Source organism: Siniperca chuatsi, linkage group LG13, assembly GCF_020085105.1.
Source record: "Siniperca chuatsi isolate FFG_IHB_CAS linkage group LG13, ASM2008510v1, whole genome shotgun sequence".
Taxonomy (NCBI): Eukaryota; Metazoa; Chordata; class Actinopteri; order Centrarchiformes; family Sinipercidae; genus Siniperca; species Siniperca chuatsi.
Window position 1 is genome coordinate 9,247,148 of NC_058054.1, and position 12,162 is coordinate 9,259,309.

Here is a 12,162-nt window from a genome sequence, read left to right on the forward strand (position 1 = left end):
CTTCAGCAGAGAGTCCTACTTTGCACTTTGATGACCAGCTGGAAAGAGCAGTGCTCACTCTTTTCATCTCCTCACATTTTCCTCTCTACATCTTCTCCCTCTACTTTGTACATCTCCTCTTTTTACTTTGCATTTCTCTTTCTCCCCGTTTCCATCTCTTTAATTTGATTCCTCACTCTGTTGGCTTCCCCTCCTCGTATGCTATCTCCTCTCCTCTCCACCAATCTGTTGTTTCTTTATTTGTGCGAGCGAGGCCCTGAGCATATTCTAATCTCCCGGTTCCACATTAGTGCCTTGCCTGCAGCACCTTCATTAGTTGTTCAGCCGTGGCTCAGTGTGTGACTGAGTGTGTGCGTGTGTGTAGTAGTGTGACTGAATATACATGCGAAGCTACTGCACACATACATGCGTACACCTGGATGCAAGCTTACATGTGCTGCTAACGTGTGTGTGGTTGCACGATCGTGTGTGATTTGTGTTGAATTCCTCAGCTCCCTCTCACTCTGTTGATCAGTGCGCTGCTGCCACCTGCTGTTTAACAAGAAAACTGCTCAGCTGGACCAAAGTCACGTAGGACACCAGCACAGCTCTGGCACCTCAGTGGATGAGCTCATCTCTAGTTTAGTGTTCTCTCTCTCATTCTGTTTTGTGTTACAGAGACGAAGGAGAAAGAAGTTAGAGGATCTGTTCAGGCTTGAATGGCTCAATGATGATTATGGTTGCCAAAGATTATTTGCTATTATCATTAAATGTGTAGGAATTTGTCTTGTTGGCATTAGGGTAGAGACATTTTGACAAACAGTACAAGGACAACAGGACCTTACATACTCTACAATTTGCAGCTGAATGCTTTTAAACAGCATGGTCTTATGGGTTTTGATTCCCTTTCCTACAAGTCATGCTACTTTCGGTGCCTCGTATATAAATGTCCACTAAATGGTTTGTGTTGCTTTAATGGAACAAACGTGGATTAACACAGAAAGCTCTTCCCCAGCGTCTGAATTTTATTTGAATAAATTTGTGTCTCAATGTATTTGAGCACATAAAACATCAGTTCTGTTGCATATCTTATACTGTATCTTGTTTGTTATTACATTTTGGGATGTGGGTTGGATTAACAGCCTTTGCTAACCACTCTACAACAACAGCACTCCTTTATCATTAAATAATTTTCTGGTTATTGCTTTGTGATGTGCTTTATAATACCAGTGGTAAAAGCACCATAAAGTTTATAATTATTATGTGTAATGTTTAATCTCTGCCTCCTCTGTGTGGTGTCATGTCTTTAGACAGCAGAAGGCCTACCTGGCCACACAGGGCCCACTGGCAGAGACCACAGAGGACTTCTGGAGGATGCTGTGGGAGCACAACTCCACCATTGTCGTCATGCTCACCAAACTACGAGAGATGGGACGGGTAATACACAAACACATACTATACAAAAATGCATGCAGCACCTGTAAGGTCATTGGACCATTTCAGGGAGTGATAACAGTCTTTATACGCTGGGTTGGTTCAGCTACTCCATCACACTGCTCAAATATTAATTCATTCCAACCCTGAACGGTAACTTTGGTTGAAAGTTAACTTGCTTATCACCATGGCTGGAATGTACCTGAGTTGAAACCAGCATGATACTATTTGTCAATAATTGGTTACATTTCAAGAATACTGATACTTACCATACTGCATGACTGCATCAAACTTAATAAAAATTTGGATCTGTTTTGGAAACAAGGCAATTAAATATATAGAGATATACATTAAAGATATACACTCCTATTTTTGGTTGATAAGATTATGGGATTTGGGGGGATCTTGTGAATCTTAAATATAGTAGTTTGACATCTTGGGAAACACACTTTGCTTTCTTGCCCAGAGTTAGATGAAAAACTCAATACCATATTTATACTATATACATATATATCCTGTCTGCCTCTTGACTGTCAGCTATCCAATAAAGGCAGAAATGTCACACAAAAAAACATAGAGGTGCTGGTAGGTATGTTTGGACAGAGCCAGGCTAGCTGTTTCCCCCTGTTTTGGGTCTTTATGCTAAGCTAAGCTAACCAGCTGCTGGCTCCAGCTTAATAATTAAGGCACAGATATGAGAGTGGTATCAATCATCTCATCTAATTCTCAGCAAAAAAGCAAATAAGCTATCTCCTGAAACTTCAAACTATTCCTTAAACGAAAAAAATCTGTGCGTTCATCTTGGTACCAGTTTGAATAAATCCATAATATCTTTGACTGAGTTGTTTTTTGTGATTATGCGGGTGATTCTGACAGCAATCAGCTGTATTTTATAGCTTTTATCACCCTCTCATCCATAATCACAGTATATGGAAAAAAAGCCCTCACGCACATCATCGCTGTATTTAAGAACACAAACAAATTATGTAAATATTTTGCCATCTGAGATGAATCAGCCTATTTTTCAAAACCACAGATTAGTCTACCCTCGATTTTCTAATTTTGTAAACAGAGACCTTCTCATGACTCAAAATGACTAATAACTTACAAAAACCCATGCTAATAATATCCTGCACTTGTACATCAGGCAGTCATAATGTAAAAGTGTATTTTTTCCCCCTGAATGTGTTTGGAAAAAGATTCTTCAAATATAGGTACTTAAAATTTTCCCTCCCTTTTCTTCTGTAGGAGAAGTGCCATCAGTACTGGCCAGCAGAGCGTTCAGCCAGGTACCAGTACTTTGTGGTGGATCCAATGGCTGAGTACAACATGCCCCAGTACATCCTCAGAGAGTTCAAAGTCACAGATGCCAGGGTATGTTGGATTCACTCTGCGTGTGAATGTCTGTGGGTTTGCCCTTGTGAGTGTGTTAGTGTGTTCTCGTATGTGTCTGTGTGTATGTCTTGGTGGGTGGGTGGGGGTGAGGATTGATTGGCATTTTATACAAATACAACCATCTAACCCAAATCCATCTTAATTTTAGGTTTTCATACAAATGCTGACAGTCACGCTAAGTGTTAAGAATTATACCGACTGTGATTTCAAGGTAGAAATGATCAGAACACATCCCGTGTTATTTCTCCTGACAGGCTGACAAGTGAATGCACCCTCAAACATGTTTGCCCAGATTTAGTAACAGTATGCTTGCTATATGGATTGTGTGTGTGTGTGTGTGTGTGGTTGTGGTTGTGTGTATGTGCATGTGTGTTTCGAGCGAGATGACTGTGAAAATACATGAAAAGCATAACCTTCAATCCCCGAGGGCCAGTACTGCAACTCCCTGTGATGCAGTAGTTTCAATGGACTATAAATATACTTTACTGTCATCAGAAGGCCCACAGCCCAGCAACACTCTAATTCCACATCCACTCCTTCTTTCATATGTGTGTGTATATATATAATATGTATATATGTATACAGTATGTGCATTGAAAAAGAGATAGATGTGGAAATTAACTCCTAATATGCACAAAAAACATTTAGTTCACACATGCTGACACCACAGTGCTGTCAAATATGTGACTCCATGTTGCAGTTAAGTGTTTATCAGTCCTGGTCCTCAAGTGCCACAGCCCTGCTGGTTTTCTCTCCATACCAGGCTGTCAGCTTTATTCATATTGCATCCCAGGTGTAAATTAGATGATTAGATGGCTGCAGTGAAAGCCAATAGGGTTACGGTACTCCTGGACCTCAACTGAGAAGCTGTGCTGTGGTGTTTTTTTGTTGAGTGCATATTAGAGCGAAGGCGCACACAGAGATGTGTGAGGCACAAGCTTCAAAGTACAGTGGTTTTTGCTCATAGAGATAAATTGCATCAAGTATCAAAGAAAGCTCAGCTGAATTATTCACACAATATATATCACCTACATGTCAGTTTCTCTACTTATCAATGCCCTGTGCCTCTTAAATGTACTTAAACTCCTTATTTGCTGCCTCACAGGACGGACAGTCCAGAACAATCCGCCAATTCCAGTTCACTGACTGGCCCGAGCAAGGAGTGCCAAAAACTGGAGAAGGCTTCATTGATTTCATTGGACAAGTGCACAAAACCAAGGAACAGTTTGGACAGGATGGACCAATCACTGTACACTGCAGGTGAGAAGGAAAAATGGCACAGATTAATCACAAAATTAAGACAAATCTGTAGGCATAAAGGATGGCTGCACATTTTACTATTCTCTCTCAGATGGCATATAATCTGTGTTCAACATGCATAAAGTACAAGCAATTGATTATGATGGAGATGTATACCAAATTTAAGATTTCCTGTGATTGTTTGCACTTTGATCCTTAAACACTTTTTAGATCATCCTGTGTGGAAAATCACATTTAAATGGTATTTCAAAATTTAAAAACATGTCTAAGAATTATACTCCATAAAATTGCCAGTTTATTAGGTACACCTGGTTGAAAGTAATATAGTCGAATGGATTAGGTCTGCAATAAGTCCTACCTTCATGAAGGTTATAATGTTTATTTTTTGTTAAACCTCTGTTTATTGGGTGTTTATTCAACTTTATTGTCATTTAGGAGGCTGTAGTTTGTGGTTCTGTTGAACTGTATGATGTATGCAGTGCATTATAAGAACAAAAATAATAAAAATAGGTATTAAAATTTATGTCACGTGCTTACAGTTCAGACAGAATCTCCTCCCAGTACATTCTTTAGTAAAACCACATTCTAGTTGGGCTTTCTTATTCAGAGCAACCTGAAATTAGTTGCCAAAGTAGAAGTTTAATTCCTTAATTTTGAACATTAAAGTCATAAAGAGTTTTGGAGACAGGAGATGTAATAAAGACTCTTTTGTGTGTGTGTGTGTGTGTGTGTGTGTGTGTGTGTGTGTGTGTGTGTGTGTGTGTGTGTGTGTGTGTGTGTGTGTGCGCGCTCCTCAGTGCCGGGGTGGGCAGGACAGGAGTATTCATCACCCTCAGCATTGTGCTGGAGAGGATGAGGTACGAAGGAGTGGTTGACCTCTTCCAGACAGTGAAGACACTTCGCACCCAGCGGCCTGCCATGGTTCAGACCGAGGTAAGAACAGAGTACCCATGGGAAATTGTTCATACTCAGTATCCCACAGTGACAGGATGCTATTCCAAAGTCAATATTGTATATTTTTACGGTGTAAACTTGATGTTATCTAAAGTGTGCTTTTTTGACATACTGAGAATTTTTTCTTTTAATAGAGGTTTTAGAGGTGCTTCAGAAATCTCATAGCAAACTCATCTTGTGCCATCAGAGAGGTCCAGTGTCAAAGTTTCCTCAAATTAAGAATTGATAAATACAACAGGCAAAGCATCATAAAAAGCATATTAAAGAAGACAGTCATGGTGTGAAGTTAGAATTTTAGAAGTTTAAGTTCATAAACAATTTAAGATTTTTAAAAAAGGAAAGAAAAAAGATTTAGATTACTGTCTACCCTCTAATTACCCTCTAAACTTCTTACATGGTTTTATTTAAATAACTGTTCGAGGCCCAAAGAGGTAAAATTATCTAATATTTCACAAAAAAAGGCAACGATTAGACAGGTCCAAAAAAATGAATAGTAAAAGATCTGCATCTTCTACTTCTTCCCACACTGCAAAATGATCAGTTCCTATAAGTAACGTCTCTTTACTGCTAGGCCAATATTTCACAATATTTAATCACAAATTAGCCTCAAGGGGCTTTACAATCTGTACAGCATACGACACCCTCCATCCTTAGACCCTCGATTCAGATAAGGAAAAACTCCCCCCAAAAAATCCTGTAATGGGGTAAAAAACTTAAGAAACTAGAATAACAGAGGAGGGACACTTCCAGGACAGACAGACATGCAATAGATGTTGTGTGTACAGAACAGACCAACATAGGAAACTTACAGGTATTATATGTGATATTCCAGACATGCTTGCAGACTTTGTTATTGAAGCTTCTTCTTCTTCTTTCCAGGACCAGTACCAGTTGTGCTACAGGGCAGCATTGGAGTACCTGGGGAGCTTTGACCACTATGCAACATAACCACTCCCACCAAGCAGCTTCCCTGGTCAAACCTCTCAGGAGTGTGCCAAGTGTCCCATCTCAGCCACCATCCACTCACTTGACCCCTAAAACCCAACTCCCTCGCAGCTACGGGGGGGTGGGGTGGAGAAAGGGACGTGCTTGCAGACCCGGCAATGGGTTCAATCAATCACAGAGATCCACACCAACTTAACCAACCACATGAGATTTTGCTTTAAAAATAATAACAGAAACATTACAATGACTATGACAAATATGACAACTCTTGTACAGATGCGACAGCGCAGACTGGCAGCTTGCCTCTCTGCTCTGTCGAAGCCAAACCTCCCTGATTGTCAAAGGCTACTGGTAGCACTAAGAGAGCATTCTCTCTGTTTTTATGTTAATTTTATTGTCAATATTATGATTCACCATGTCAGATGTTATTGTTTAGTATATTTGTTGTTTTTAATAATCGTTTTAACATCAGACATTTCTTCTGTCTTAAACTGCCCAGCCTAGGGCGTGCATTATTTTCATAATCTGTACTTTTTGGTTTTTATTTTTATTTTAGGGTACTTTAGCACAAGGGACATGTATTTTTAACATGTTCCTAGGTACTAATACAAGAGGACCACTGTTCTCTGAGCTGCTGTCAGATTTCTTTTGTCACATGACATTATTGTTTTATTCTTATTAAGTGTCATAAACATTGTTTTTGGTCTTACTCAGTTCAATAACTCAAAAAATTGCCTTTTCACTTGCCGTTTGTGATAAAAAATCAACTTTGAGAAAATTGATTTCAGAGCACACACTTGTTAAAGTTTGTCCTTCTGTAAATGTGGTAGCTAGTTATAAAACAAAAAGTGAATTAGCTAACGAGACTAAATCAGAGGTGTACAGAAATGGAAAGCACATGATTTCTACCGTTTTTGTTTTGTTTTTCATCAGAAGCCTATGGCATTGAGGCCTTCATACTCCACAGAGGAGAACTTACCTGAGGAAAACAGACTTTTATACCCAAAGGGTAGTTGACAGAAAATAAACTCCCTGATCTCTGAATATAGTTGCTCTTCAAGTCCCTCCCATCTCTTCGCTGCCCATTAGCCTGGTCGGTTTGCTGGAGTTGAACCACACAGACCGAAAGGAGCGGAAGTGGTTCATATGGGCTGAGGAGTAGAGCCATGAACGCTGGCACCTGTACAGAATCAACCATTCCTACCAGAGGGAAAGAGACTCAGCCCTTTGGACTGAAACCTGATATTATTTTATACAGAAATAGAACTATAAAAATATATAATTATGACTGATTATATATATGTACAATTACACATAGATATATACACAGCTTCAAAGGTATATTGTTAAAAAGGATTAATTCTGCTGATCTACCAACCCTAGAGATTGCAGAGAGCCTGCTGTCCTGAGTGTGTATTACTGGAAACACCGTTGTATCTACTGTACTACCATAGTAACTTCAACAGCTGGTTGTCCGTCTGAATGAGGAAAAACAGCACAACCCCCCACCCCACCCATCAAAATGGACAACTCCTCACTCAGCGCGGGTCATCGCATCACTCAAGCACACATTTTCTCCCACACGAGCCGCAGGAGGGGGAGCGTCTGATCCGAGAGGCCTAAACATTGTGGTGGTGGTGGTGGAGGCAGCGGTGGGAGGGGGGACTTGAAATTGCTGGCGAAAAACTAAAATGTTCATTTTTACCTTGTGAATGCTTAGTGCTGTAGGGGTTCAATCTGTTGTACACAGTCTGTTTTCTATTTGTTGATAAAGAACTGGAATTTAAAAAGAAACTGTTGATGAAAAAGAAAAAACATTGATGTTAATAAAGTTCAATAATTGGGTTTTTGTACAAATCCTGGCTTGTGACGTTTCATTTCTTGATCCTGTTGTCTATAAAATGTGAATAGTTAAAGTCTTAACCGATACATTTCTTTATAGTACAAGTTTGCTCTTCTGAGGATACTGTCTGCTTCATCTCCCGTCACCAGGAACGTTGCCCGTTATTCTCCCCAAAAATATTTCCTGATGTATGACCACTAGTTTTAGTTCATTATCACAAGAGCTTCTTGTTCCAACGATTCAACTTAATGTTCAGATGCTTGAAAGTGTGTGTGTGTGTCTGTGTGTGTGCGTGTGTGTGTGTGTGTGTGTTTGCAGTTTGTTCTGGGAGATATCCACCCCCTCCTATTTACTCCAAAACCAATTTTCATAATCAGCTTCTTACTGTAAGCAATGGGGTCCTACATGAACACACTATCATTTGCCAATATAAAATTATTTTTGACAAAATAATCTTAACACAAGGTACACTTACTAGCTTTTTCCAGGACTTTCTACCACATCCCATAGTCTTCAACAACAGACGGAGTTTGCTCAGTTTCATGCCTTAGTTGTCATCACTAATTATTTCATGAAGGTCATTTCACCTTAGATATTTTTTGTATTTGTGTTTTTTGTCTGGGCTCTTCTGACTTTCTGTTGGCGAAAGATGATGTCACATATTTCCATGGACCAATCAGAATTTAACAGTTAAAGAATCAGAATCTAATGACCATTGTTGGGTTGTTTGCTTATGTCTCCATGGAAACACCACTGTCAATCAAACCAGAAATGTATCCACTATACAGTGCCCTCAAAAATTCCCACAAATGGAATGAAAAAGTAGTATCCATGGCATGTACACTACTTTCTGCTAACAACCCCAAAATGCAATGCATCTCATTTTGTGGATGCAAAACTTGCTGTCATGCAACACAATACCTGTCAGTAATGACACAAAATGATGATTCACAAGTGTCTGAAATCTCAGTTTACTAGTAAATTACTCAGTGTTTACAATGTAAGGGATAATGTACAGTGAGCCAGTTAATTTCGCAATAATGACTGGCTCGCTGTACATTATCCAGCTTATTACATGGATACTTACTAAAAAAAATCAATAATTTGACACCAAATATTGATTTAATTTATTTAAAAATGATTTAAAATCTTTTTTTGCCACAGGACTTCTTTCTGCGGATTAATATGATTGGACTCAAGAGTCTATGATCAGAACTGTGTCCACAGCAGCGGTTTGCTCTTCAGAAATAACAGACCGTAGAACGCCGTAATTGACCAATCAGAATCGAGTATTCAGCAAAGCCGTGTAATAAATAGTGATTATGTCAATGAAGGAGTGTTTAAGGACACAGAATCTAATGACAGTTGTTTGGTTGTTTGCTTATGTTGCCACGGAGGTGCCACTGTCAATCAAATCAGATCAAACCACACCCACACACTTCTGATGAAGCAGATTTGTTGGGTTTTTGAGTCAACTTAAACTCTTATCATGTAATAACTAAAGATGATTTTAGCTAATTTTAACTTTGTTGCTTATTTAGTCACAAATAATTAATCTTATAGAGAACCAAGTTTTCAGTTGCTGTGCTTTTTCTACGTGTGTATGTATATATCCATATGGGTGTGTTTGCTTATAGCAAGGCTTAATCATCTCCAGTCCCCTCAGTAACTTGCTCAGTCACCAGCTGCCCACACAGCATGTTAAATCACTGACTATTCATGTCACATAACAGTGACGGGAGAAAAAATGTTAGGTGACTGTATCTGTGGAAAAGCCTGCAGAGGTTTAGGTTTGTATATGTATCATGTGTAATGATTGTAACATATGGAGGGGATGTTAGTTAAAAGATGGGGGGGGGGTACATATTCTCATGTAACTGATGGATTTGCTATTGCTTTCAGCATGTGGGAATGATACATGCAGTAGCAGTAACATGCTGAAGAGGATGAATTAATTCAAGACAGAAGCTCATAAACAGGATATAAAGCTGGATTTAAAAGATAATTGGTGCTGTTTTATACTTTAGTGCTGCTAAATATTGTGTATTTGGGAGTCCAGCAATATCATAATTTTCTTTTGATTTCATTGTGCACTTAACTCTGAACGACATTGCAGAAATTCACGCCTTTAATGATGTTGTTGCTCTTTCTGTGTTATGATAATACTACTGATACATTGCTGTCATTTCTGTTGTGCAGAGTGGGCCTTAATTTTAGCAGCGATAATATTTTGTTTATGACAGCTAATAGTTTGTTTACATGAAAATGTTTCCTTTTTTTAACATGTATTGAGGAGTAACTTTGTTTTCAGAGTTAGTTAGTTAGGTAGAGGTGATGTTGTGTAATGTGGAATTCTGTTTGTAGCATTTTACAAAATTTTGTTTTGGATCCCACAGAACCAACTGACATCATTGTGACTGTATGAACTGTGTCCAGGTGCATGTTTTTATTCATTCAGCAGTATTAAGTCTATCTAGCCTGCTGCTTTTGCTTAATACCTGTCTTTACTTATCACTATCCTTAGGAGATACCATGAGTAATCCAATTGGGTAAGGAAATTAGAAAACATATGGCTGACTAATCTACATTGCAGTATATCATGATGCTGAGTCATGTGTTCTTGTAGAGATGATGCACAATCTGCCCAAGATGAAGAAGACCGTGAAGGTGAGTTGCTCTGCTTGAGGATTAAAGCCCAGTTGGAGGATTTGTTCTCCAATCGCCACCTGGCAGACGACGGCTTCCTGCTGAAACATGTGCAGAAGAACAAGCAGGGCTATGTCAGTCTCAAGCTCCTCACTTCTTTGAAAAAGGTAAAAAAAAAAAAAAAAAGAAGCAAGATTTCGTGTGCTTTCTGTGGTATTTACATTCCACCAGTTTGAATAAAAACAATCCAGTAAAATGCAAACAAAGCTGAAGTTGCCACTATTTGTCACAGATAAAGGTCCTGACCACAAACTGGTACATGACTCTAGCAGGAGCAGAGTACTCAGAACTTCTGGAGGTGAATGATGAATGCACCAAAGTGAGGCGGATAGAGCCTCTTCCCAAATGGCTGCTGTGTTCCCCCACCAACAAGTTCCTCCTCGCCTGGAACATTGCTGTGGAGAAAACCGGAGAAGACGGCGCGGCCCGAGGCCTGGAGCCCCCTTCGCTCTCAGAGAGGATCCTCCAAAAGTTCAGCGCTCACGGCAGCATTGCTGCAGTCTGGATCCTGCATCCTAGCAAAGAGCTTCCCAAGGAGCTGCAGTGCTATGCCAAACGTCACAAAGAGCTTGGCCAACATTTGTGTGCAGTGGTGAAGTTTGACCACTTGGAGGCGGTTCGTAAAGCCTACAGTGTCCTGAAAGCAGAAGAGGAGAAGTCTAATGGTGAGGGCATGTGTGTGGTACCTTTGGGATTCCAGCCAATGCACCACGTCACCAAGGACAAACCATCAGAGGAAAACAACGAGGCCCACCCTGAGGACACACATTCCCAGGAAAAGCCACTTGACATCTCTGAGGAGTCAGTCCATGAGGAACCCTGTTCGCCAGCTAAAGTTTCTGACGAGACTCCAGACACATCTCAGCCCCAAGAGTCCTTGGATAACTCCATGCAAAGAACCTCCGAGCAGATCTCCACCAGCTGTTACGGCCAGTCCTTCTCTGGTTTGAATCAGAGGTATGGTAGGATGAGCTGGTGCTCTGGAGACTGTGATAAAGATAATTCTCAGAGCCCCTGGGTGCTGAGGCGCAAATTTGCAGCCAGTGCATTATACCCCAAGGTGGCTGGGCACCTGAATGCGCCCTGCTTGATGCAAAGAGTGCTGCGACAGCCCTTCGGCCCTGACAGCAGCAGGGGCTTTCAGGGCAGAGGGAAGCCGCTGCAGCAGGAAGAGATCAAACTCTCCCTTGGATGAAGTAATACTACCTGTGCTGAATAACAGTGGCAGATTTGTGGAGCAACAACACACTACAAAAATTTTAAAGTTGATAAAGCAAATAAAGTATTTTTTGCATTAAACAACTGTTTGTTGTGGGTTACATGTAGTTGTAAACCACTGACAGACGGGGGCAGCATATAGCTGTGTTCACAACTGTGTTATTTTAAACACTGGCTTCGTCCTTCTTGTCAAGCTGTAGTTGCGTAGGAAGCATATACACTGCAATGCATGTAAGTAGACTACAACACATATTAGCTGGAGGTACAAATTGTTACACAAACTGAGGTGTTAAAGTGCTGAAGTAACAGCGTCTCAGAATGCACACACGTCCTTTTTGAAACACCAGTGGCCTCCGCACCCCTGGGGCCTCAGCTCCTCTGGTCACAACTGCAAATTGCAATGTATATTTGTTCTTGGGCCAGGATGG

The 12,162-nt window shown here is 40.3% G+C and overlaps 2 protein-coding genes across 3 annotated transcripts in view; both read left to right on the forward strand.

The window, feature by feature from the left end:
- The window catches only part of LOC122886346 (receptor-type tyrosine-protein phosphatase F-like), a 164,126-nt gene extending 156,302 nt beyond the window's left edge, over nt 1-7,824 (forward strand). The window contains 5 exon segments of the mRNA XM_044218389.1: nt 1,290-1,416; nt 2,662-2,787; nt 3,914-4,068; nt 4,866-5,001; nt 5,902-7,824. Coding sequence (XP_044074324.1) covers nt 1,290-1,416; nt 2,662-2,787; nt 3,914-4,068; nt 4,866-5,001; nt 5,902-5,970 — 613 coding nt within the window. The 3' untranslated portion in view covers nt 5,971-7,824.
- Nucleotides 7,825-10,201: 2,377 nt separating this feature from the next.
- larp6b (La ribonucleoprotein 6, translational regulator b) lies at nt 10,202-11,873 on the forward strand. 2 transcript variants are annotated; one of them, XM_044219240.1, is made up of 4 exons: nt 10,202-10,246; nt 10,335-10,359; nt 10,437-10,623; nt 10,749-11,873. In XM_044219240.1, the coding sequence occupies exons 2-4, from the start codon at nt 10,343-10,345 to the stop codon at nt 11,709-11,711; spliced, it is 1,167 nt and encodes a 388-aa protein (XP_044075175.1). In that variant the 5' UTR covers nt 10,202-10,246; nt 10,335-10,342; the 3' UTR covers nt 11,712-11,873. The 2 variants fall into 2 exon arrangements, with proteins under 2 accessions (XP_044075175.1, XP_044075174.1); XM_044219239.1 differs by having other exon boundaries at nt 10,229-10,359.
- The last annotated feature ends 289 nt before the right edge of the window (nt 11,874-12,162 follow it).

What these genes read in the sequence shown, in the direction of transcription:
- larp6b (XM_044219239.1), top strand. Translation starts at nt 10,232, where the DNA reads ATGAACTGTGTCCAGGTGCATGTTTTTATTCATTCAGCAGTATTAAGT. An exon ending in ACCATGAGTAATCCAATTGG is followed by an intron (nt 10,360 to 10,436) that starts GTAAGGAAATTA and finishes GTGTTCTTGTAG; the next exon opens with AGATGATGCACAATCTGCCC. An exon ending in TCCTCACTTCTTTGAAAAAG is followed by an intron (nt 10,624 to 10,748) that starts GTAAAAAAAAAA and finishes TATTTGTCACAG; the next exon opens with ATAAAGGTCCTGACCACAAA.